This window comes from Trachypithecus francoisi, unplaced genomic scaffold, assembly GCF_009764315.1.
Source record: "Trachypithecus francoisi isolate TF-2019V2 unplaced genomic scaffold, Tfra_2.0 Lachesis_group1, whole genome shotgun sequence".
Classification (NCBI taxonomy): Eukaryota; Metazoa; Chordata; class Mammalia; order Primates; family Cercopithecidae; genus Trachypithecus; species Trachypithecus francoisi.
The window spans coordinates 84,287,957-84,315,591 of NW_022681454.1; the positions used below are offsets into that span (position 1 = coordinate 84,287,957).

Below are 27,635 nucleotides of genomic sequence, written 5' to 3' on the forward strand. Positions count from 1 at the left end.
ATAAAGGAGAGTAGCAAGGCTAAGCCAGCTCCTTATTATGAATATCATGAGTCGGTTTGTAATGTTTATGGTCTAGCTTAAGAAACATTCTAGAATTGCTATATAATTTATAAACAATTACTATATTATTGGAATTGTTATTACTTCTCCATTTACTCCATCACTTCCCAGCACATATTTCCTAACACATAGCCAGGTGCTCAAGAAATGCCTAACTGGTTGATTTCATTCCTCACATAACTGAGATATAGACATGGTTGCTGGTAATAGCAATATATGAAAAAACTACACATTTCCATTGGTGAAATTTTGTTATTAAAAGGTTTTTTTCTGGTACTTCAATATTTTATTTATTTTATAATCTTTTTTTTTCCACTTATATTGCAATGTGAGTGGGCCAGCACTTCTTTTTAGAATGGGAAAAAATCAGCTTCAAAAATATACAACTGCTTTAAACAACTTTCCTCAACATTTAGTTATATTTTCCACCAAGTTCTCATCCCTAAGCTACTGAGTAAGATTATTCATTCCTTCTGGTGTATTTGACTAAGCTGCCAATTTTCTCTTTTGCTATTTTGAGGAGCTAATTTTCCCACAACATAATATACATCGCTAAATCTCCAGCTTTTTGCTCAGCCTCAGATGATTTAGAAGTTTCAAGAAACATCAGTTTGGGTATGACTTATTTTATTTCACTTAAATGAATTAGAGGATATTATGTATGAAAAATGTCTTTGGTAAAAGAAAATTTTTATGTATTTTGATCAATTTTTCAACAACTTTAGAAAGAGGACACTTTTCACTCAGATTGTGTGACATGGCATGCTTTTCTTAATATTTTCTAGTATTTCAGATGTTACAGGATTTTTGTAGCTTCCTAGATTCTTTACTTGACTAATACATCATGTACTTTCCCAAACTGTCTTTTGCTGCCATGATTAATAATACTGAATTTTCAACTTCTTAGTTATTCTGTAAGACTCTATTCCTTCTCCCTCAGTCTATAGCTCTTCAACTTTGAGCTCAATTTTTATAACTCTGATATCTTCATATCGATGACCAGTATGGAGATTTCTTTATACTCTCTAGTCTCATGAATCCCAAACAATGTAGGCCACTAAACTTTTCTTCTCTCTTAGACTCTCTGTCTCTCTTTTGAGGGTGGGTTGGCTAAAACAAGCTTTTAAAAAGTAAATACTTTTAATTGCTTTTTGTTGGCTAATTGTAAACAGCTTTAGGCTTCCTAGTCAGAGAGAAGGCCATTCTCAGGGGTTTCACAGAAGCAGTAGGCATGTGGGCACTCTGTTTTTGCCTCCCTAAAAAGTTTTTTTAAGTCCAGTCAGTTTAATGTGGATATCAAGATATCTCTTGAAAAAAAATATATATATAACAATTTTCCTAGTATTTTATTTTATATATATATATATATTAATGTTAGGAAAAAAGCTATAGAGGAAGAAGCCGCACCATTTAGCACATCTGCATTTTCTCTTTGTCTAGGCCCCTGGCACTTGGGGATTGGGATTGACATTTCCAAATAGAATTTGGCAAAGACTGGCAAGGACTCTGTGTTTTCAAAAAGCAGAAAGTCAACTCTTTAAATACAAAGTGGGACTATTACTGTCTCCAGGGTAACAAACTATTAGGACATACGGGTTTAGTCTATTGGGCGGATTTATTTGAAAAGTGTTTTGAAGAGTATGAGCTTGAAGACCAATATTTAGTACAGGGCCTGGCACACAATATTTGTTGATTGAGTCAACAAATGAAAGACTATGAATACAATGTAGTCTCTGTAAAATATTAATTATAATTACATAGCATATTTTCAATAATATATAAAAACATGATTCATATTAACTGGTTAGATAACATAATAACAGTAAAAAGTCCCACAAACCCATACAACATTGTTGATTTGCTTTTTGAGGCTCACATATAGGTTTTAGATAACTGAAGGAAATTTGTGTAACTCTTCTCTTAACCACAAACGACCTAATTTCTTTGGAACTCACCCATATGAAGAAAGTACTATTCCTGTATTCCACTGGCTTTTCCTCTGAGTCTTAGTTTTATTACGTGGATTATCTCTGTCTCCCAGTGCAGATAAATATGAAATAGAAAGTTAGAGTCATGCTCAACTCTGCTGGTCAGAGATACCTGGGGCACCAGTATAGGTTTTCTGGCTGTTTGTGAAGGAAGGAATCTATTACTCGCTTGTTCTAATAATAATCAGATACTCTTCTGAGTGCTAGTTTGGTTGGAAGGGCTCTGGTAAGGATATCTTGCTTGGAAGGAGTGAAAAAGAGATTTTCTTTGGGGCTTGAAGCTTCTTGCTTGCCTGGAAAGTAAGCAAGAGCTGGACATGCATATAGTAATGATATTTTTTAGAGAATATCATTAGCTTAAAAAAATGAGGGAGAGCAATAATAAGTGGAAGCCTGGGTTAGGCACTTAACTTTCACCTACTGCTCTTTCCGTGAAGAAATGAGCCTGAGATTTGTTTTGAGAAAAACCAGATTTTATTAGGTTGAACCATTAGAAAATGCCAGTTTGCTAGACAAAAATGGCTTTTAAAGAGGTGGAAAATTCTCTTTTGAAGTAAAGATGAGGCCTAGCTGTGACATAAAATTCCCTTATTAGTTGCCTCTTTTTAACAGCAAAAGAGGTAATTAATAAGAATTTGTCATGAATTATGCTAGTGATTTGCATTTTTAAATTTGTTAGCTTATTTGTTTTGAAGACAGAGATTTCAGCTGAGCTGAGAGTATCAAAACCTTGGAGCTGTACTCTGTGTTCTTGGGCCTAATGGGGGCACATCCTCTCTGGGCATCTTAATGGTCTCAGTAGGATTGTTTTGTTGGTTTATTTGCTTTGTTTTATTTTGACTTGAAGCAGTTTATGCTTGTGTAGATTCTGAGCTTCAACAGGCGCTCTCTCTTGTGCTTAGCTCACTATCACTTCTTCTGCAAGCAAGAAACCCACTTTGCTAAAGCCTTAGCTGATCCTGAAAAATGTTAACATGCTTTCTGCTGTTTGCCAACGGGCTGATCTAAAAATGGCACCAAGGAGGTTACCTATTATCCATAGAACAAGAATACATTTTGGGACTGAAATAGATCGTGGTCAACGGGGACCTGATCTGCTGACAGAAAGTTATTTTAGCATCCCCAAACAATTCACAAAAATAGAATGAGATTTTTATATGGTGAATCCTATTTGTTTTTGGTTAATTTAAAAAAGTGAATCTCTCCTTGAGTAGCTTTCAATATCTAATTTCTTTTTCTTTATACTTATTTTTCCACAGTGTTTCTTATGAATTGCATTCATATTTCAAAATTCAATACATCATTCATTTTTGCACATTTGCCATATGTAATATCCCTTGCATCACAGTCAAATATATTTTATAAAATTTATTACTACAAATGTTTCAAAGAAGTATGCCAACATATTATTGAGATAAAATATGGAAATTTTTTTTTTTTAGCCTAGATGGCATACAAAAGAATTAGTTTATTAATTTTCTAAGCACTTTTATAAAATAATATTACAAACTAAAGCAACAGAAAAAAATTCAAAGATGAACATATAATTTACATTTTTACAAGATAGAGTAGGCTTAAAAATAATATAAAGGATATACCTTATTCATAATCAAATAAATGCAAATAAAACTGAGTTTCTCAAACTTATCTGATGAGTAAAAATTCTTTTTTTATATTTTATTTTATTTTATAAACATTTTTTCAATGAAATATACAGATTTTATTCTAATGCAATCTTCAAATTCCTAGCAAATGACTTTTTTTTCCAATTAATCTACAATGGATAGTTTAATCTTGTGCTTATTTGCCTGCAATTGCTGGAGTTTATGACTATTGTCCTTGTCGCCTACCCAGGTTAGCAGTTGTTCTGGACAAAAATATCCTTGCTTGACCAATAGATTAGGTAATCACCCTAACAAGGGACCAAATGTAAAAGATGGTCTTCTAGCAGTGAGTATTTGCTAAAGTATCTAATTTGAATGTTTCCAAATAGTAATCTAGATATATATGACTGTAATATACATACTATAATGGGCTTAAAAGTTAATATTACAATCAATAAAGGATTTTATAATCCCATAAGAACGTGTGATAATTTTTGACTGAAGTTAACTTACTGTCTAGTCATTTTGTAGCCAGTAAGTGCACTAGCTACTCATGATTTTAGAAATCATAGCACTATGAAGTTTCTAAGCCTCAAAGAACATAAAATGAGGGGCAAAAAGGATCTCAAGTCTATTACACTGCAACGTCTGTGCAAGGTATAAGCCAGTTGTTCTATAATGTAAGACGGTCAAATACTGTCTTTAAACACTGCTGCTTTACTCTCAGAGATTTTGCTACCGGACTATAGTCCTCATTTAGGAAAATAAATATATGGAAAGGAGTAAAATATGGGGCTGAAGCATGTAGGATAAAATCACAAATATGAAAGTGAGAAGAGAAATCCTGAATAAGATGTCCTTTATTCCACCTGCTGGGATCTAGCTTGTGCATTACCTAAGTGCTTCCATTTTTAGGTCTATTTTGCAAAGCAGTCATCAAAGATACCTTAATGTTTCATCATATTTGTTGGCCTGAATGAAAATACATGCTGGACTTTTACTGGGGTGAGACAGTATGAATTCGGGGTACACTGCTCTTGTTTGATGTAATGGTAATCTGCTTGTTAGACTGAATTTAGTACTGTGTAGAGCAGCCTAATTCATTACAGAGTTGTTCATCTCAGAAATAGCTACATGAAATAAAATATTATATATGTTTACTTCAGGCCAATCTCTCAGCACAGTAGAGTGAGCACAATCATCTACTCTCAGCAATGCAAGCAATGAGACATAATTTGCTTCTTTTTTACTAGCCCACCATAATATTCTTCCCTAGTCTGAATGCTCCCCACAATCAGATTACTGTGTTTCCTCCATGATACTTCTTTGTCATTAATATCCTCTTTACTGGCAGAAGGTCTCTTTATTTATGATAAAGTTTAATAGGTTTCCAAAGGATAAACAAATCTGATTATTTTCGGGGTAGCACACAGATTGGATATTCAGTGGAGGCCTTATGACTGTTTCAGATCACCTATATGGGGTTCAAGGTCTAGGTCTGCCAGGTTCACTATTAGAATAACTTTAGGATGCTGAGAAAATAAAGACATTGGCCAAAAGCCTCTTGATGTATTGACAGTAGTTGATAAATTAAAATAAAAAGAATGCAGCCCAAAGTGGAGTGTGTAAAAGGATACAGTAATTCATTTGTGGCTATTATTTACAATATACTGTAAGGTATTCTGGCTGACAGCCCCAGCCTCAACTGCCAGGCCTGGGAGTGAGGACATCTTCAGGGTGATTCCAACCCAGCCCTTCTGATTGAAACCACATGACAGACTCTGAGAGAATGCTGCTTACCTGAGTCCCAGTCAGCCTCCAAATCCTTGAGAGATAAAATTAAAATGATTGTTGTTGCTTTAAGCCACTATATTTCGGGGAGATTTATTATGCAACACAAAAGATTAACTGGGAAACACATGCTTTTAAGTCAGATACAACCAAGTTCAAAGAGTGACTCTGCCTCTTGCTAGTGGGATGATGTCAGCCAAGATCTTGAATTTTTCGTATTCTGTTTGTTCATCTTACAGATGTCTAATCTGGAATGCTGCAGGTGCTCAATAAATATGTTTCTCTTCTTTTCTTCCAGTTTTACTTCCTTCCTTCCTTTTTTGCGCCCTTTCTTCTTTCTATCCTTCTTTCCCCCCTTTCCTTCCTTCCTGCTTTCCTCCTCTTCCTTCCCCTATAAATTTAACTAAGTGCAGCTGCTTTTGTGGTAGGCCATTTTAAACTGGAATATGTTAGTGCCAGGTGTGGATTTAATTGGACCTTTACTTAGAATGCAGGCAGACAGAATTCAGGATGCATTTATTTTTTCAGTGAAAACTGCTGAATCACTGGTTCCAAAATCGGCATAAAATATGCCCAGACCTTCTACAGACGGCATGTGTGATGTGATCAAGTGCCTTGGGGGAATGGGGTAAACAAATTTTTTAAAAAGGAATGTTTCCATCAGTTCACAGTGAACATTATCAGAATTCAGTTCAGGCAAAGAATATCTTAAAAAGCTAGATAAAGGAAATGAAGGCATGAGCAACATGTTATTTGTAGGAATGACATACATTATCTCCTTGGCAACTGCAGGGTGGCATGCAATTTGGCAATCTATGTTGTGTCATCTTGGATGCCTGGAAGTCACTGTTTCCTATGGAAACAAAGGAAAGAACAACATGAGAAAAAGAGTTCTGATTTTAGTATTCTGGAAAAGTATTTTAAAACCAAGAGACCAGCAGGCTTCCACGGCATAACAAGAACTCAAAATGGCATTAAATTTTTATTAATTCCACAATGCTTTAGAACATGAATTAAATCCAATTATTTTTGGATCTGCTGCACTTTTATTCTTGCTTTGTGTTCAAAAGATGACTTAAGAAATTTGTGTGGAACTTTCAATGCACCAGTGCTTAGTGTTTCATAAACATCAGATTCTCAACTTATACACATTTATTTATCTATTCATTCAACAGATATTTGTTAAGAGGCTAATTTGTGCCAGGCGTTGTACTAGGTATCAAGGCTGTATAGACTCCTTATGTCTTATAATCATCCTTTCCTATCCACAGAATGTTGTGACATTTCTTTATTTGAAGTGAATCAATAATTTAGCAAGTACTGACTTGGCTCCACACTGGAGTTTCTATTATATTGGGAACTAAGAGTCAGCAGAAATGAACCATAGGGCTACAAAATAATTGATGGAACACGAAACAATTCTCATAATGCTCTTTCTTCGGTTAGTCATTTGGGAAACCTTTCTTGGGTTTCCCAAATGACTAACCAAAAAGTGCTGTTTTTATCAACAGTCTCCAAGTAAATGGCTCCAAAATATTTATAATAGTGACTCAAGCTCTATCTAATTTTATTTGATAGGTCATTTGATGGAAATTGAATGTCTTAAATGAAAGAAATGAATGTTGCAATATAGCTGGCTAGAATCTATCAGTTTCCACTTTGATGAAATTCAAAGAAGTATCAACATTTTAAAATGCTACAAATGCAGCCTAAAGGGTTGCAGTGAGACTGCCTGGTCACAGCAGGAGAATGATATGGCCAGTTACATGAGATTAAAGCATCACATCGGTCTTGCCAGGATCACCAGTGGCCTATAGAAATTTTTTTCCCCCAAAATAGTGCTGGAGTTAAGAACTTGAGGTTTTATTGTGGAGCAGAAATGTGGGTTCAACAGTCAGCTCTTCCTAAGGACGATGTTACCTCTCACTGATTTGTTTAGTGTCTTTAAAGTATTGCTTTGACTGCTTGTTCTTCATCTACTTTCCAGTGTCTTCCAAGAAAAAGGTGAGGCATTTATTTACATTCCTGGAGACTATTAAGGAATGACTTTGAGGCAGATTGCTAGTATCTACCAACGTCTCCACAAAAAACCTGTAGGCTACTTTTTCAAATAGTGATTTTAGGTGATCTTTTAGCTCATAAGAGTGGAAGCTATATGCCTGATTTCATAATTCCAGTATTAAAATTGACAACCAGATTTCACTTCCTGAATTTTCCTCCTATAGGGTCTTATTTTACTATGTCCTCTCTAAGAGCAGTATTTCAGTTTAGAATTTTCTTGGGTTTGTGGAGATATTCATGGAAGATTTAAATAGCATTGCAGCTGTACAGAAAAGCTGTTCTAGTGTGTGCTTTAAAAATCAGCTTTTCAATAAACGATAGCTTTAGAACTATGATTGAGAGGAAAAAACCAGTCCTTGTTAAATAAGCTATCACAGCCATTGGCTACATGTTCCAAGCAATTTGAAGAACAGGCTCATATTTCTCATCCCTTTGCTCCAGGAGAGGCAGGTTGCTGCCCATGAGCTTCATGTCTTTCCTGTGTAGCCTCAAAGGGCAAGAGAAAGGTGCAGGTTGATGTAGGATTGACTCTTTCCTACTCAGTAGCAGTCATTCAGGCATACTTTTCAACAGGCAGATGTATGAGACAGGAGAGGAAAAGCATTTCATTCTGGTTATCAGTTAATATTCCAGGACTGACTCTTTAAACAGTCCGTTAACTACCATAGTGGTCCAGGAAGTATAATTTGGGTAGAATAAAAGACTGTCATCTGGTTTTCAAGTGGATTTAAATGTACTGCTTTTGGCTTTATAGCTCTGCCAACTACCTATTTCCTAAACACATTGTGTGAAACTTATTTCTGCTGTTTTGAGTGTACAAGAGAGAATGATTTTGTTGTTGATTTATTTTAATACTGCTTACTCATCATTTATTTGTCATCGAATTCATTTGACTTACTTTCATTGAATACTTTCTGGTGTTTGGTACTGCGCTAGTTGGTAGGGAAAGGAAAACAGTAAGACACTGTTTAGGCCCTTAAAGAAATTCACAGTCTGGAGGGGCACTCACACAAGCATGCTAAATGCTAGGCTAGGAAAAAGAATTAGGATGTGGTGTGAAGAAGCAGTGGTCCTGATTTGAGTTTATATGGTGTAAGATTTGATGAGGGTGGTGGGGTGTCAGATTAAACCTTTCAAAGGAAGCAATATTTAGATACTATCTTGGAAATTATAAAAGGGAGGTAAAGAAGATGGAGGAGAGAAGACAGTGAGAAGAGAATGTGCAAAGAACCAGAAGCAAGGGAATATAGCTCACATTTCTAGAACTAAACTAAGACATCCTGGCTAGAGTCCAGGTGTTTTAATTTGGGTTTCTCTCAGAGCAGACTCTGTTGCAAGGATGTGTGCAAGCAATTTATTTTTAAGGTATTCTCAAGAAGCACTGTGAGGGAAGTGAGAAGGAAAGGAAGAAAAGCCAGTCAAGTGTCATTAATGAGCGGGTTTACCACTGTGTGCTCATTATGCTTGAGACCTTCCCAAAGTATGTGGGGGGCAAGCCTTATAATTGTCCCACTGGATGACAAAGAAGTTGGAGTACTTACCAATCCCTGTCTTTTGTTGATTAGGTTCACTCAGCAGTGTTTTTAAAATTGAAATTGTATATATTTAAGGTGTGCAGCATCATGTTTTGACATACATGTACGTAGTGAACTGATTACTACAGTCAAGCTAATTAACATGTCTATCTCTTAACATAGATACTCTTTTTGTGTGTGGTGAGAACATCTAAGGTTTACTTTCATAGCAAATTTCTAGTATAGAATACAGTATGATTAACCGTAGTCCCGATGCTATACACTTGATCTCTAGAATTTATTCATGTTACATAACTGAAATATCATACCCTTTAAACGATATCTCCTCATTATCCCCTGGCCCACACCACCACTAGTAACCACCATTCTACTGAAAAATTAGTTAATGAGTACAACATATGTTATTTGGGTGATGGATACCCCAAAAGCCCTGACTTGACTGCTATACAATCTATGCATGTAACAAAATTGCACATGTATCCCATAACTGTATACACATTAAAAATACATAAAAAAGTAAATAAATAAATAATGTTTATAAAGATTCTGTAGGCAGAGTATCCCTCAGGCAGAGAAAGGCAGTAAGCTATCAGCCTATGTGGAGTAACCTCCTGGGTAAACCAAGTGAATACGGACCAGGCGCTGATAGCCTTTGCTAATACCAGGGTACCTGACATGGCTGAGAGGATGGTTTGGGGAAAGGAAGGGGAGATGAGACTGGACTGGGAGACAGGGCCCAAATCATGTAGAATGCTATGCCATATAATTTTTCCCCTGAAAACAATCAAGTGCCACTGAAAAAGTTTAAATAAGGAATTGACATGACCACATTTATAGTGTGTAAATATTATTTAATGAAGAGTAGAGAGAGAAAAGGTGCATAAGGATGTTAAATCTCAAAATGTTAATAGGCTGTGCAATAGTCAGGTAAAAAATGTTGAATGTCTTTGCAAGGGCTGTGGAGAAGAAGAGACCGATTAGAAAAATATTGAGAAAAATTGAAAAGAAAAGAGAATAAGGCAGAAGGAAGCAGAAACAGCTGAAGTTTTGTGGCTTGAAAGCTAGCTGGATAGTGTGGTAATCTCTGAATCTAAACTACAGCCGGAGAGATATTTGTTTGGACAAATACATCGAGTTTATTAGATATGAATAAATTCACACCTCTATTAGACTTTGAATATGGGCAAGAATGTAAGTTACATAAGGGTAAGAACTTTGGACTGGTCTCTGCTTTCGTATTACCAGAGCCAAGAACAGTGCCTGGTACTCAATAAATATCTGAAGAATTGAATGAATAAATTGGTAGATAGATGAATAAATAAATTAAAAGTTTAGTATGCCACTAGGATATCTAAATGATGTCTTACTGGCTATATGTGTCTAGATGTTAGAAAAAAATTGGGGGGAGAAGACATAGATTTTATGATATTGATGTAAATATTGTATTCAAAGCAACTGAACAGGCCCATTCACCTGAAGACTAAGAAAACTGTGATAACTGAGAGCTAAACCCTATGGAAAAGTAACATATTAGAATTAGGTAGAGAAAGAGCATCCCACACTGGAGACTCATAAAGGTAAATGGAACATTGCTAGAATGTAGAATTATGGGAAGAATCGAAATAAACAAAGAATTCATTAACAGTGCTACATGCTACTGAGACAGTATGTAAGACATACATTTTTGTGTGTGTGTGTGTGAGACAGAGTCTCACTCTGTTGCCCAGGCTGGAGTGCAATGGTGCAATCTCAGCTCACTGCAACCTCCACCTCCCAGGTTCAAGCAATTCTCATGCCTCAGCCTCCCAAGTAGCTGGGATTACAGATATGTACCACTATGTCTGGCTAATTTTTGTATATATTTTTTAGTACAGATGGGGTTTCACCATGTTGGCTAGACTGGTAAGACATAGATTTTTAAAAGTGCTAATTATAGTGATCCACAAATAATTTCAAAGGAAAGATGGGAGAATAATCAAATAACAATGAGTTGAAAAGTGAGTGACAGATGAAGAAGTGGAAACCATAATTGTAGACTATTTTTTCCCAGACTGGTAGTGGTAGATAATAGCTGCTGGAAGAGCTCACAGATTTGAGGAGTCTCATGAGCGGATGTTCCATAAAGAAAAGAATTTTGCACTGTTTTTCTATACTTGTATCACCAGACCCAAGAAGAATGCCTGGAACATAAATAGGTACTCAATAAATATTTGTTGAATAATTGGATGAGTAACTAGATGACTGGATGAATCAACAAATTAAAAGTATGTTAGGCCTTTAAGACATCTGAATGATGTCCTACTGGATATATGAGTTGGCTTATTTATAACCCAAAAGAAATTTTAGCATGCTATATTTTGAGTAAGTGCAAATATTTTTAAGTTGTTAATATTAAATAGAATAATATCCACAGGATTCTTGATTTTTTGCCTCTCTTGAAGCAGTCACCACCCCCAGAGGAAACCTTTTAAGCCTTTTAAACTTTGGAGCTCTTAATCATCTCTTTACAATTGGCAGATCTTGGCAAGATGGTAAGAGTTTTAGCTAGTTCTTAGTGTTGCTCCAAGGATGCTGATCATGTCCTCCTAGGAAAAGTAAATAAAATGAATTTTGAACATGGCACAAAATATAGGCTCTCATACATTTCCAACATTTACTGAAGTGGAAAGTTACAGTATTAACATTTAGTTCAGTTGAAAAATACAAATATCTGAGTATAGAAATAATGGTCAATTCTACAGTAATATTTTACTTGACAGTGGCCATCTACAGATCTCTATTAGAATATTAAATGATAACAATAGAATAAAAACATTGAACAAATATTGATCATTTACTATATGCTAGGCAATGTGTTAAGCACTTTATGGAAATTACCCCACCACTAACTCTAATTAGTAGTTATTGTTACTATTTCCACTGTACTCAGGAGAAACCTTAAGCATAGAAAGGCTAAATACGTTACCCAAGGTTACAAAGCTCGTATTTAGCAAAGTCCAAAACTTGAATCTATCTAATTTCAGAACCTGTGGTTCTGACTTTGGGTTTTTTTTAAGTACTAATGTAAGAATGATAATAAATGATAATTATATTTGATAGTTTTGGGTTTTAAGATTTGTTTTACACAAGTTGATAGAGAGCACATTTTCTTTACTGCCTACTAGGTATTTGGGTCTTCTACTTTCTGGCCTGCCTGGCTGAAGTGGTTATATTGGCAGTACACATTAATGTGCTGATGAGCCATTTGCCATAAATTGCAACTCAGCTACTGGTTCAATTCATGCTAAATTTGCAATCTGCCTTTACTGAAGTGCAAAATTGGCTTTCTTGTCATAAAGTGGTAGAACATGCAAAACAGTCTAATACCTTATTTTCTAGCTCAAGTAAGATTAGCTATCCTCAGAGAAAGTTAAAAAAAGTTTCACTTTGGATGAACAGCTGTTTCAGCTTGAGAGACTTGTTAAGCATTGAATGTTTTTTGATAATGCCCATTGGAAATCATAGCTAATAGCTTAGAGCTTACTCTTCAGGACACGTCAAGTACACACAGTTACTGTATACATAATTTGGCAAATGTGTTAATGAACTTTATTAACTTTAATTATTTGTAGAAAATTTTGAGAATGATTGAAGAATCATTCTCAAATCAGAAACAAGAGGTAGAGCTCATGTTGATACCTTATCTGGGCTATAAATGGAGCCGAAATTTCAGTGTCTTATGTACCAAAGGAAAATGTTTCAATCAGTTTTACCATATATCTTGAATAGTAAATTTTTAAATAGCTTTTTAAAGTGCTATATCCAAATTTCAGGGAGAGTTTGTGGAAGAAAGATAGGGAATAGATTTCTTCTTGTAGAAGAACATCATAAAAATATTTTTATCACATAGAAGATGCAGATTTGAGTAGCGTTGATTCATTTTTAAAATAACTCACAGGGAAAGTGTCTTCAATTAAAAATACCACTTTGCTCAGCTAGACTGCACTTGTTAAGATACAGTTTTCTGTAGAATAAATCAACTAAATGTAAGCCTATTTATAAATATTTATTTACGCCTGAATGTAGAGGATATTTGTGATACAAAGTGTTATCTATAAGCACTTCATGACAGCCAAGCATCAAAGTAGAAAGAATATTATGAATGCGAGTAAGAACAATCAGTAAGAACTCTAGAACAATTTTCACATGCACTGGAAAGGAAGGATTTTCTAATCAGGAGAAATTTTTTTGTGAGATACAAAAAAAGTTAGTACAGTACTTAGCTTATAATGGAAGCTATGTAAATGTAAGTCAAATCCAAACTGTTTACAAACATCACTTAGGGGTTGTTGCGAACATATTTCAGATAAACTTTTTTCTTTTTTTAAAAAAAATCTCATGAGCATGTATTTTTAATTCCATGAGTACACATATTTGCTATTGCAGGTGGCCTCTTGAAGTGGTTAAGAGTATGTATTTGGGACTCAAATCATGAATAACACATTTTAATTGTATCATGTTGGGAGAGAGAGGTGCTCAACGTTTTAGGTTTCAGTGACCTCATTGGGAAAATGAAAACATTAGCACTATCTCATGAGTTTTTGTAGGAACTATGTGAGGTTATTTGTGAAAACACTTTAGGTAGTGTCTGGCCTACATTAAGGGCTCAATACATTGTAGAAATATTGATGATGATTCAGGATTTCTGTCTGGAAAATGATATTATCAGATATTAATTATGTTAGAGTAGAATGTATTATAAAACATTGCCATAATTGTTCATTTCAAAAGAAAAAGTAAGAAGAGAAAGGGAAGAACTTAGAATATCTTCAAGAAACCTCAAATTTCTCTTGACAAGGAAGAGTATTGATCTTCCCTATCCTTATACCACTGAGAGGAATCTTTGAAAAATTCTTTCTTGTACCAACAGGCATCTTCTTCCCTCACCCCATAAGGGAACAGTGAGCTCTTTTGCCTATTTAAAACTTACTTGTTGCTGATATCTCAGCCTAAGTATAACTTCCACAAAGAGGTTTTCCAACCTTCTTGCCTGGGTAATGTATTCCCTAGTTCCTCTAATTTTTCTTTATACCGTTTACTGTTTATTATTTTTTGTGATTCTTGAGATAAATTGCAAATACTATATTATTTTTCATCCCTGTGCTCCCAGTGCCCAGGAAAATAACTTGAAACAGTTGAATTAATGAAAGAATGAGTTGAATCACTGTCCTTAATAAGACCTTATTACTTATGTCATTAATTGTGGATCTTCTATTACCCACTGGACCTGGGGAATATGCTCCAACAAGAGATGAAGCATGGACTTGAACTACTTTTCCCTAAAAATAGATCTATTACAGTTTTTATAAATGTTTACATTCATTAGGCAAACATTGTCTGGAATTTCAAAGAAATTGGAATTGGAATTGTAAATTGGAATTCCAAATTCAGCAAGGTTCTTGGCTCATCAAAGACTTACTCACCTTGCATAGCTATTGTTTTACAGAGGACTATTATTTTACTCTCTTATAATGCCTGAGCTATGAAATTTTTTTCTCCCCAGCAAAAGTATACTGAGAATCCTGCCTTGATAAATGACTGTTTTTTAGACAGAGCCCCTGTTGCCTTTGCTGATGTAGATAAAATTGTAACTCAGACTACTTGCGATGCCAGCCACCTATAGGGTTGGCACGGACTTGAATCCTTCTGGATGGCTATTCATCATAACACAATTTCATTATGATGAAGTCATATCAAGTCTATATTAAGAATAAAGCATTGTGCAAATATTGTTTGCGTTTGAATATAATTTTCTGAATATTTTGAGGCTGAAGAAAATAATTCCCATAGGATAATGTGGATGCTTTAAAGGTGAATTTACTTGCCATCTAATTTAGTCTTCTTCGTAATGTTTTATCAGATCTCTCTCTATATATTAACTCCACTTTCAAGGATTAAAAATATTCTTAAAGTGTGAAAAAGAAAAGTTATAAATTATATTGTTAATTACATTTTTAAATATTTAAACAAATGCATGGTTTGAAATCCAAAACACATGTACACTTGCACACATACACGCAGATACATACTTATTCACATTACGAATGAGTCATAATCTGCAGGGAGGTGAAAATATTCAGGGAAAAATATTTGGTGGTTGAAGAAGACCAAAGTTGTTATAAAAGTTCAGGAGACTAGGTGTGGTGGCTCATGCCTGTAATCCCAGCACTTTGGGAGGCTGAGGCGGGTGGATCACCTGAGGTTGGGAGTTCGAGACCAGCCTGACCAACATGGAGAAACCCCGTCTCTACTAAAAATACAAAAAAATTAGCCGGGCGTGGTGGCACATGCTTGTAATTCCAGCTACTCAGGAGGCTGAGGCAGGAGAATCACTTGAACTCAGGAGGCGGAGGTTGCGGTGAGCCAAGATCATGCCACTGCACTCCAGCCTGGTCAACAAGAACGAAACTCCGTCTAAAAAAACAAAAAAAAAGAAAGAAAATAAAAGACACAGTGATCTGTGATCTGATAGAATAGTACACGAGATCCCCTTCTTATATAACCCACATCTTTTCTTAGACATTGAAACATTTGTTCAATGGGAAAATGAAAACATTAGCACTATCTCATGAGTTTTTGTAGGAACTATGTGAGGTTATTTGTGAAAACGCTTTAGGTAGTGTCTGGCCTATATTAAGGGCTCAATACATTGTAGAAATATTGATGATGATGATTCAGGATTTCTGTCTGGAAAGTGATATTATCAGATTTTCTTACATGGCACATGACATTAGGTGTAGCAGATAGTTCAGTTAAAAGCATGTTAGCTGAGTGCCAGGTGCAAAAGAATCACTCAAGAAAAGTTAGCCATTGTTTTGGTTGTTGTTACTGCTACTGTTTCCTAAAGAGCTTTTTGACATGTCTTATGCATAAGTTATAAGGTTTACTCTAGTGTTAATTCGCACCCTTACTATCAATATGAATGTTGATTTTTCTATTGCATTTTGTATTTCTTTGTATTTATTTCTCATTTTCACCAGCAACATCCTTTCCCTGACTGACTTCACCATAGAATATATTCTTTTTTAAAAAACTTTTTGAAATTATACTTTAAGTTATGGGATACATGTGCAGAATGTGCAGGTTTGTTACATAGGTATACACGTGCCCTGGTGGTTTGCTGCACCCCATCAACCCGTCATCTATATTGGGTATTTCTCCCAAAGCTATCCCTCCCCTAGTCCCCCACCCCCGACAAGCCCTAGTGTGTGATATTCCCCTCCCTGTGTCTGTGTGTTCTCATTGTTCAAATCCCACTCCATAGACTATTCTCTCCTTCAGTGATCATTTGCTGTGGTAATTATTAGACATGATGGCCATGTTTTCACAGATGTATAATATTGTCTTCTAAAATTTTGTTTTCTGTAATTATTTATTTCTGTGACGTATCATTTTCTTTTGGAGGCAGAATCTTATTATGTGACCTCAGCTGGGTTACTTCTATATAATACTCATTTGAATCCTAGTATGTGCTAGACATTGAGCTAACTGCCTTGCATGCATTATCTTATATATTTATTAGGAGGAAGGTAGCATTATTACTCCTATAGCAAGGATTTTGAGGTTTTGAGAGGCTAAATAACTTGCTGAATATCTCATAGCTAGTAAATGACAAATTCAGTATTTGCAACCAGGTCTGTCTGATTTGGAAGCCCACAATTTTAACTGTTTAGCAAGCATTTTTCAATTTCTGATCCCTGGATCATTGACAACAGCATAGCTAATGAAAAAGACTTACTGCAAATAGGGCTTGTTTGAGACTTTGAGTTTTTAACTGGTCTCAGATTATGCTTATAAACACTTTGTATAACCACAATACTGCTTTTCTACATTGAATAAGAAAAGACTCATCTAGCTTAGTATCTGTATTTAGAGGAAATGAGCGGAGTGTCCTTTGCATTCTTTTCTCTCCAGGGTTATGTTGGTGGCATTGATGAAAGCAGCTCCTGGTGTGATTTCAGCTAGCATTTGAACAAGTCTGCTTAATCAAGCTAAGAACCTCTGCTCTGACCAAAGAAGTCTCTAACAAAGTGGTTTCCTCCATTGGAGCCGTATATCTACTATACAAAATATTTACAAATAAAAAAGAAACACTAGGAATCAGTATGAAACGAAAGTAATCACAAAGTCACCTATCTTAAAGAAATTCTGTTTTAAACCTTCAACTCTAAATATGTAAAGGGAAAATGAATGGATTCTTTAAGATTTCTTTTTCTGGTAATCCCAAATGGAAAACAAAAGTTTATCCCAGTGCCTGATATTGAAAGTAATATTTCTGTTTTTTTTCTTTTTTTTTTTTTTTTTTTTTTTTGAGACGGAGTCTCGCTCTGTCGCCGGGACTGGAGTGCAGTGGCCGGATCTCAGCTCACTGCGAGCTCCGCCTCCCGGTTCCCGCCATTCTCCTGCCTCAGCCTCCCGAGTAGCTGGGACTACAGGCGCCCGCCACCTCGCCCAGCTAGATTTTTTTTTGTATTTTTTAGTAGAGACGGGGTTTCACCGTGTTAGCCAGGATGGTCTCGATCTCCTGACCTCGTGATCCGCCCGTCTCGGCCTCCCAAAGTGCTGGAATTACAGGCTTGAGCCACCGCGCCCGGCCTGAAAGTAATATTTCTATAACTTATGGAAATACAAACATTGAATTAAATGCCAACATTGGGAGGAAATTAAATACAATAAATAGGGAACTCAGCATTTTGGTTTCTACGTTTTGGAGCTCAATATATGATAGAGTGCCTTGCTAACTATTTATAAAATATTTAGCGTGTTTATTTGGAAGGGACGTGTTAAAAATTTCTACGCGTAGCACTTTCTAAAAATGCTGTTGACAGTTCTCAGTAAATCATTACCTTGGAGTTTAGTTCTAGCTGCTCTACCACACTTATTTCCCTATTAAATAAGATGTGTGGCTTACTCATGAAGTCCTGTCCAAATGGCCTTGAATAAATGTCTTTACCTTACTAGATTCTTTTTTTTTAGTATGTGACTCACTGATATTCTACAAGATAACCCTATTCGTTATTAGTCTTGTTAGTTTTTAATTTATAAGAATTAAATTACATTTTATTAAACTTCATCAAAGCTAAACTTCATTAGCTTTTCAAGCAAGCAATATGAATGTAGCTGCATGCATTCTGCAAACCTAATCCTAGTCACTTTATCTCTTTGCTGCTAGAGTAATAAGTTGAGATGATTTTTTTTGCAGTTGATAAAAATTGTTTAGAAATTGTGTCAGATCACAGTCACGATTGACGAATTGCTTGGATCTGCTCCTGTTTGCCTGTTACTGCTTTAATTTGTTGGTAATGTTTAAATCTACTACCTTGCATCTCGTTTCTTGCTTCAGGCTATTGTGACTAATGACAAAGTGATTTCAAACTAAATCATTTTTTAAAATGCAAATGAAGCTTAGGTGCTTTTTCTTGTTCGAAACCACTGTGCATCAGCTAAATCATAATGGAACCACTGAAGTCTCTACACTCTGTATGAAACACAACATCACTCTGACACATTAGTTGCACTAGAATGTGAAGGCTGGGTGAATATTCTTCCGGGTGAGTCGTCTGCCAGCTAGATCAGCAGATACCTTATTCCTTTTGTGGTCTGTCATTGTGGAAAATGACTACTTTTAACAGAGTAAAACCTGAGACATAACTACAAAAATAACTTGAGTGTCATTTAACTGCTTGGCAGAGAGCAATGATTTAAGACTCAAATCAGTCTAATTCCACTTTCCTTTATGTAGGATATGGTATACAGCATAGTGAAACTTCTTTTTTTGTTGTTGTTGTTGAGACGGAGTCTTACTCTGCCACCCAGGCTGGAGTGCAGTGGCCGGATCTCAGCTCACTGCAAGCTCCGCCTCCCGGGTTTACGCCATTCTCCTGCCTCAGCCTCCCGAGTAGCTGGGACTACAGGCGCCCGCCTCGTCGCCCGGCTAGTTTTTTGTATTTTTAAGTAGAGACAGGGTTTCACCGTATTAGCCAGGATGGTCTCGATCTCCTGACCTCGTGATCCGCCCGTCTCGGCCTCCCAAAGTGCTGGGATTACAGGCTTGAGCCACCGCACCCGGCCTTTTTTTTTTTTTATACTTTAAGTTCTAGGGTACATGTGCATAACGTGCAGGTTTGTTACATATGTATACTTGTGCCATGTTGGTGTGCTGCACCTATCAACTCGTCAGCACCCATCAATTCATCATTTATATCAGGTATAATTCCCAATACAATCCTTCCCCCCTCCCCACTCCCCATGATAGGCCCCGATGTGTGATGTTCCCCTTCCCGAGTCCAAGTGATCTCATTGTTCAGTTCCCACCTATGAGTGAGAACATGCGGTGTTTGGTTTTCTGTTCTTGTGACAGTTTGCTAAGAATGATGGTTTCCAGCTGCATCCATGTCCCTACAAAGGATGCAAACTCATCCTTTTTTATGGCTGCATAATATTCCATGGTGTATATGTGCCACATTTTCTTAATCCAGTCTGTCTCAGATGGACATTTGGGTTGATTCCAAGTCTTTGCTATTGTGAATAGTGCCACAATAAACATACGTGTGCATGTGTCCTTATAGCAGCATGATTTATAATCCCTTGGGTATATACCCAGTAGTGGGATGGCTGGGTCATATGGTACATCTAGTTCTAGATCCTTGAGGAATCGCCATACTGTTTTCCATAATGGTTGAGCTAGTTTACAATCCCACCAACAGTGTAAAAGTGTTCCTATTTCTCCACATCCTCTCCAGCACCTGTTGTTGCCTGACTTTTTAATGATTGCCATTCTAACTGGTGTGAGGCTTAGTGAAACTTCTAAGGCATTGTCAGCTGGACTTGAGATTGAGTCAAGATAACTTAAATGCCTTAGGCACTACCTTCAATATTCTGAAGATGTGTCCCATAGAAAAAGAAATAATAAATTGGAGATCAGATAAAAATTTTTGACACTTTCTAATTTGAAAAATGATCTTGATTCGATAGGATATCCATTTTAATGCAATTTATCAAATATGAAGTAGGTGCCTACTGTGTGCATTAATCTACAAAGATTGATAAGATGGTCTTTATACTCTATCATTACTTATTTTAAACTGGAATAAAAATACTTGATCTTTGTTTTCAGACAGTAATCTTTTTGGTACTGTTCATATTGCTCACCCTACTCTCAAAAAGTCTCTTACTTCATTGTTCTTTTTTCTAACCACCTTAGACTGATTCTTTTTATTTTTGCTTAGGCTTTCCTCTTTCTCTAGGCATATTCTTCAAATCTAAGCTTTTATTTCTTTGATATTTATAACTTATCCAATAGTAGATATCGTCAGAATATAGTTTTCCAATTGTCGAAAACATGACCTACAAATAATGAATGGACAGGTCTCCAAGATTGGTTCAATGGTTAATTAATGAGAGAACCACTTAGATGGTAAAATGGATTCAAAGTCATTTTGAGGAATGGCTACTTATAGGCAATTTTTTTTTTAAAGGAAAAGTAAAATAAGACTGGTAGGTTAAATACAGAAGTGCTTAATGTCTTAAAACAAGGCAATAAAACCATAACCTTTGGTGATCTTTTGTACTAGACAAGAATCCATAATTGAATATGTTAACTTGACAGTTTTTGGATTCTAATCCAATATTAAATGGCAAAATCAAATTCAAGTAAATGATTCTAAAGATTTAATTATCCTTGTGTGGGCTTGTTAAACAATACTCTATTATGACATTGAAAAGACATGCTGTATTTTTTTCTGATGTCCAAGTCTTGTAAAATTTTTCTTAACATCATACTATTATGAATACTTGACTGACTCAAATATGTGCAGCTTGTTAAGTTCTTTAAAGCCTCCTCCACATTTGTGAGTAGAGAACCTCTACAATGCGACAGAACAGACACCAAGTAAGTCACTTGCTGTGTGAATTCCAGCCACCTGTAACCTTTCTGTTCTTACTTTTCTCTACTGGAAAATAAGGTAATGGAATAAGTTGATCACTGAAATCTCTTTCTGTTTTAAAATATTGTAATTCTTTTTTTTTTTTTTTTTTTTTTTTTTTTTGAGACGGAGTCTTGCTCTGTCGCCCGGTCTGGAGTGCAGTGGCCGGATCTCAGCTCACTGCAAGCTCCGCCTCCCGGGTTTACGCCATTCTCCTGCCTCAGCCTCCCGAGTAGCTGGGACCACAGGCGCCCGCCACCTCGCCCGGCTAGTTTTTCGTATTTTTAGTAGAGACGGGGTTTCACCGTGTTAGCCAGGATGGTCTCAATCTCCTGACCTCGTGATCCGCCCGTCTCGGCCTCCCAAAGTGCTGGGATTACAGGCTTGAGCCACCGCGCCCGGCCTAAAATATTGTAATTCTTAAAGAGTGGGATTATGGAGGGCAAAGCATCTTGATCCTTCAGCTAGTATGTGGATTAGGCAACAGTGCCCCCTAAAGGTCCTCTATGAGTTCTGGGCAGGCCAATCTTCTAAGTATCCTAGAACGTCTGAGGAACTTCCGCCCTCATGAGCCCTTTGGCTGCACCTCCCATCAGGACCTTTGATGTAACTCATCTATCTATTGCCACAATAGTATTGCATAACAAAAAAAATGATACTTCAGGTACACACAATAAATATTTATTTTTGCTCCCAAGTCTATGGATCAACTGAATTCTGTTGATTTTGATTATGCTTGCTTGGGCAGCTCATTTTCTAATGGAACACTGGTGAATCTAGTGTCAGCTAGTTGTTGGGTGTTCTAGGATTGACTCACTGTGATAACTGGCTATTCTCCAAATGATCTCTCAATCTCTAGCAGGCTAGCCAGGCTGACCTGTTCTTATGGTGGTGGTGGCAGTGTTTCAAGAAAGAGTGTAAGCAAGTAAGAACTGTTGAGGTTAATAATTGGAAATGGCAAACTATCATTTCCACCACATACTATTGGACAAAGAAAGTCATTAGGCAGCTTATGGAAAAATAGATTCCAACTCTGGATGGGTCAGGAATGGGTAAGCTCCTGGTCCTGAATATGGAGCATGAATATTGAGGGCATGAATATAGAGAGAAATGATGAATTGGTGTCACTTTTGAAGCCAATCTATTATATAGAACACAATTTACAAGATTTCAGGACATTCCAGAAGGATACTGGAACAAAAGAACTTAAATGTTTTAATACTTTGCTTTGGGGGGCAGTAAAGTTACTTGGAGTCAGTTTGATTCTTCCTACTCTTGCTCTTAAAATGCATTAGACAATACAAGAGCAGTGTTTGAGGCTATTTATATTATACTATTAAGACAGCCACTTCTACATACTCTACCAAATGCTACGTGAAAGTTGACATTTTCTAGTCCAGCAGGTGGAAACATGCACCATTCCTGGCTTTGGGTGAATGTCAGATATTGTTTCTTCTAATCATTTCAGATGGTTCCTTTCAGCCTTGGGTAGTTACCTCACACTCACAAACTGATCTTTGTTTGGTAAAATACTCAATGGGGACTCTCTTTAGATCTTTGAAGTTCTCTCTTTGTTTAGCATTCTTATCTCTGGTACTTTGTCCTGTGAATTCTAGCCACCTCAGTCTCCCAAGATTCTTAACTCCATCTCTTCAGTTCAGGAAGCCTGCCAGTTTTTTTCTGGCTTTTCCATTCCTAAACCACAGCATAGCAACTCTCTCAAGTTTGTTTTTTCCCTCTCAGTGATTATGGTTCTGGGTTGTCTAATGGCCAGTTTCTTCAAACAACAGGTTTTTTTGTTTGTTTGTTTGTTTGTTTTAATTTTGTGAAGTTTTGGGGGTCATTTTAGGCAGGAAAGTAGATTCAGTTCATGTTACTTCATTTTGACTGGCAGGGAAAGTCTCCAGTCCTTAGAATTTAGTGTTAGGAAACATACAGATTTCTAAAGGTCATGGACAACCTAACTGACTGAAAGAAGAAGACAGTATGCAACTACCATATTATATTTGAAAAAATGTATTACTTTCCTGTTTGTCCAATTTATCATTTTTACTCTTTTCTTCTCTTCTTGGGATATTCAGCATTTGGTCATAGTTTGGTTCTTGAATATATTTTACCTTTTGTTATATTTTTTATTGTATCGTGTGTATGTATGCTTCCTTGCCAAAGATTATATATGCTCTTTAAATTGTAAGGCCATACCTTGTTCTTTTTTTATATTATTCACCAAATGTGTAACATTTTAGGATCAATGATAATCAATCAATTATCCTTTTCTGTAACAAATGATTCAAAATCTAAAGATTAATTAGGTGACATTTATAATGTCCTGTGTAAAGGAAAAGTGAAGGATAAGTAATGGTTCTTCAGCTTTTAGGCTGATGTCAATTTTGATTTCAATTTTCTCCACCCAAATTCAGTGCCATATGTTAGGCTACAATTGCTCATTAGTTCATCTGCAACCTGCTTAGAAGAATACTCCAAGCTGACATGACGAATGCTTTCTACACCTGTCAGAGTCTACATTGACTCTGTTTTGTGAGGCTGTTTTTGTCTGCTCAGCTACCTTGAAGTCATGATTTATGAGATATGAGTTGAACTTTAAGCATGCTAGATGAGTGTACTAATAAAGATTACATTTATAGAATGAACCTTTATGTCTAAAGTGAGATCTTAATTAATTATATATAATCTACCCGCTTCATATATTAGTATCTGTGAATTGCCCTTTGAGGCTAGCTTCTTCCAATCACCCTTTTATGAGCTGCTCTTCTTTCTCTCTCCTCTATTTCTCCATTTTTTCACTCACGATCTACTTCATGAAATGGTAAGGGGAGAAGTTATGGAAGTAATTATCATCTAACATTAATATAGCTTAGAATAAACATAGGAAAAATTACTGCAGAAATATCATCATATATTCTAAATAATCAGATGTGACTATTTGGGGGATCATCTGAGAAATTACTGTCCTTCATTAGCATGGAGAATCTATAATTAATTATGTACATAGTTGTTTATTGTGGCTGTCAATATTATAAGAATTTTAGTGGCTTGCTGCACAACTTTCTTCAAATACAATCTTGTTCTACAAATAAAATAATTTGATGAAAACCAGTGAAATATATTTCAATGTAATCACTATTGGTTAATGGTTTGAATCCAGATATTTATGCAACTATTCATTGATGCTGTTTGTAAGTCTAATACAACCTTTTCTAATTAAATTTTATTTGTGTTTTCATTATTAATTGAAGTGAAAAATAAAATGTGTCGGGATTATTAGCTTTTAAAATAATGTGTATAATTACCTATGCCTTTTATAACTGTAAATTCAAAGGATTTGGAAATCAAAGTTTTTGAACTTTTTAAATAAAGGAACGTTATGTACATATGGATAGTTGTTATTGTTGGTATTCTGTGTACATGACTAGGTATGGTTCTCCCTGTTTATAAAATAAATACACAGAGAAATTTGAAATGTATATGACATATACAGAATATTATTTGCAATAAAACGAAACAAATAACATTTAGAACAGTAATCATTAACTCTTTTTTTTTTTTTTTTTTTTTTTTTTTGAGACAGAGACTGGCTGTGTCGCCCAGGCTGGAGTGCAGTGGCGCGATCTCGGCTCACTGCAAGCTCCGCCTCCCGGGTTTACGCCATTCTCCCGCCTTAGCCTCCGAGTAGCTGGGACTACAGGCGCCCGCCACCTCGCCCGGCTAATTTTTTGTATTTTTATTAGAGACGGGGTTTCACCGTGTTAGCCAAGATGGTCTCGATCTCCTGACCTCTTGATCCTCCCGCCTCGGCCTCCCAAAGTGCTGGGATTACAGGCTTGAGCCACCGCGCCCGGCCATCATTAACTCTTAAAATGCAATTAAGTATAACATCAGCTTGTCGTTCTAACAACTTAATCTTCTTTCTATAGATTTAAGGTCTAATTATTTATAAGAATAGACCATATTTTGAAATAGAAGATTTTTGATTCAAAGTTTCAAATGTATGCATATTATATTTAGTTATATATTTTACAGCTTTTTAAAATCAAGATGACTACAGCTTATTAATAAAGTTTTATTTTATAGAAATGACTGATTTTAAGAATTTCGATCCCTTTAAGTTTTGTACAAATCTGCATAAAGTTACGTAACCAATTTATTTTTTCATATACCTTTTCAGAATACAAATGCCAATTTGAACATGAGAAAAAGAACAAATGCTTTGGTTCACTCTGAATCTGACGTTGGCAACAGAACTGTGGTGGGAAACCATTCAAGCAAATCTTCCACAGTTGTTCAAGAATCTTCTAAAGGCACACCTCGGTCTTACTTAGCTTCCAGTCCAAACCCATTCAGCCGTGCAAATGCAGCTGAAACCATATCTGCGGCAAGAGCACTTCCATCTGCTTCTCCCACTTCTAGCCGAACTGGATATGTGTCTCGAAAGGCTTCAGTTGCATCTGCTTCTACTCGTCACATGTTTGGATCAAGATTGCAGAGGATTAAGACCACAGTTAATACCATAGGGGCTACTGGGAAGTTGTCAGCTACTCCTCCTCCATCAGCTCCACCACCTTCTGGATCTGGCACAAGTAAAATTGACAAATATGCCCGTATTCTCTTTCCAGTCACATTTGGGGCATTTAACATGGTTTATTGGGTTGTTTATTTATCTAAGGACACTATGGAGAAATCAGAAAGTCTAATGTAATTTTGTTGCTATAGTAGTTTGCTAGAAGATGATGAAAATGCAGAATGTCTTTTTAAATGTTTTTAAATATAAACAACTATTCTTTATTAAAATAAAAAAATCTATGTAATTTTTTCCATTTAAAGATACAAGCCAGTTATTGGGAGAGTTAATTCCTCAGTGAAAAAGTGAACTATGTTTTTGTTTTCCAGAAAAATTATTTTAAAAGAACTCAGCATTCACTTAGATAGAATACACACAATCCTGGAAAGTTGGGATAAGAGAAATATAGCTATTAGAGACATGTGGCACATATTTTTTCATTGATATTTGAAAACAGACTATGACATTTAAAAAATCTACCCGATGAATATCAACCTGCCACCCTAAATTTCCCAGTGGCACTGCCCTTAACGAGAATTTTTTTTTGGATGTCATATGCAGTGACCTTTGGTGATCTTAGGAGCTTCAGGAAAAGGAATTTTCCTGTTATATGAAACATTGGAAAAAGGAAATGGAATAGTATAAACACTGATCAATAGAGTAAAAACTCTGCTGCATAAAAAACTAAGACAAAGACCAAAGGAAATATGTTCCCTTTCTTATGTTGGCCAAACAGTACTTAACAGTTAATTTGAAATTTTGTTCTCTGAGCCAAAGTTTAACTCATTGTATGAATTCTTTTTCATGGTAGTTCATTTAGTTATGTATTTATTTACTACATAGTTATTCAGAGCCTGCTGTGTTCCGGGAACTATGCTAGAAACTGTCTCTCTAGGAAAGCTCTTGCACCTTTACCTACAATATTACTTAAAAAGTAGAACAGTCAATGCATGCCAAAGAACCATAAACTAGCAGAGGACATTGCATTCTTTAGTGAAGGACATTTATTTAGAGTCTGACAACATATTCAAAATATTCTCTCCTCCTATACTGATAGTGAATAACAAATATATTTGTTCACATAACGACTTTGAGATAAGTACATGTTAGTACAACTTCAGCAATTGGTTTTCCAAATAGATGAGAATGTGATACAGATTGTTCTGTAAGTGAAAAGCATTGTGTACTTGAAAGTAGAAATCTGGGCACTATAAGACTTAATAGATTAACTGTCTCAAATTTGATCAGAGTGACAGAGTAGAGTTTGATCAGAGTCACAGAATCATCAGAAATAGGAACTTAGCACAGGCATTTTCAGGTGCTTTCCCCAACATAGATCTATATATTAGCTAGTGAAATGCTATATTTTGAAGAATTTTTGTGTCCATAGTTCTGTAATTCTGGGCAGTCTTCATGTTGGTTTTTTAGGAGTTTTTTTTTTTAAGGTTTTATAACTAAGGTGAATATTTTAAAATTAAGAGAGCGGAAAATGAAACGAGTAAAGAAAATATAGCTGTGGGGTAGGATGCCACTGACTCTGCTATGTGGTTTATCAGGATTTTCATCTACTGACTTCTTTCTCATTAGGTAGGCTTAACAACTTAATTGAAAATTTTGCAACTGTCTTAGCAGCTCAATCTAAGTCTGGTTCTTGTCATACTGCCTTTAGATTTTCTTCTGTGCTTCTCTCTATCTGCTCTGGAATGGATGAGTGAATGTGTTCTGGGTGTTTTAGGGAACATATTGATAGAAATGGCCACATTGCAGACGAAATCTCTCTCTTTGTTTGTTTGTTTGTTTGTTTGTTTTAGAAAAGAATTGATAGTAGGTAATTGGCATTGATTTTTCAGTTATTTCATTACCTTATAATAGTAGTTTTTGAGACTTGAAAATTGTGCAAATGTCAAATATTAATTGTAAGTCATATCTGAGAATTCTTTCTTGGCTGTCTTTCTAGGTATTCCATAAAATCAACACATTTTAAGGCTGAAAGATACTGTAGAAATCACCCAGTCCCAATCCCCCATTTTAAAACTGATTCTAGTAAAATTAGG

General features: G+C 35.8%; 1 protein-coding gene across 1 annotated transcript in view; it reads left to right on the forward strand.

The window, feature by feature from the left end:
- The window catches only part of GABRA4 (gamma-aminobutyric acid type A receptor subunit alpha4), a 68,939-nt gene extending 43,106 nt beyond the window's left edge, over nt 1–25,833 (forward strand). Inside the window, exon 9 of the mRNA XM_033214762.1 lies at nt 25,189–25,833. Coding sequence (XP_033070653.1) covers nt 25,189–25,719 — 531 coding nt within the window. The 3' untranslated portion in view covers nt 25,720–25,833. The remainder of the gene's footprint in view (nt 1–25,188) is intronic.
- Nucleotides 25,834–27,635: the final 1,802 nt, after the last annotated feature.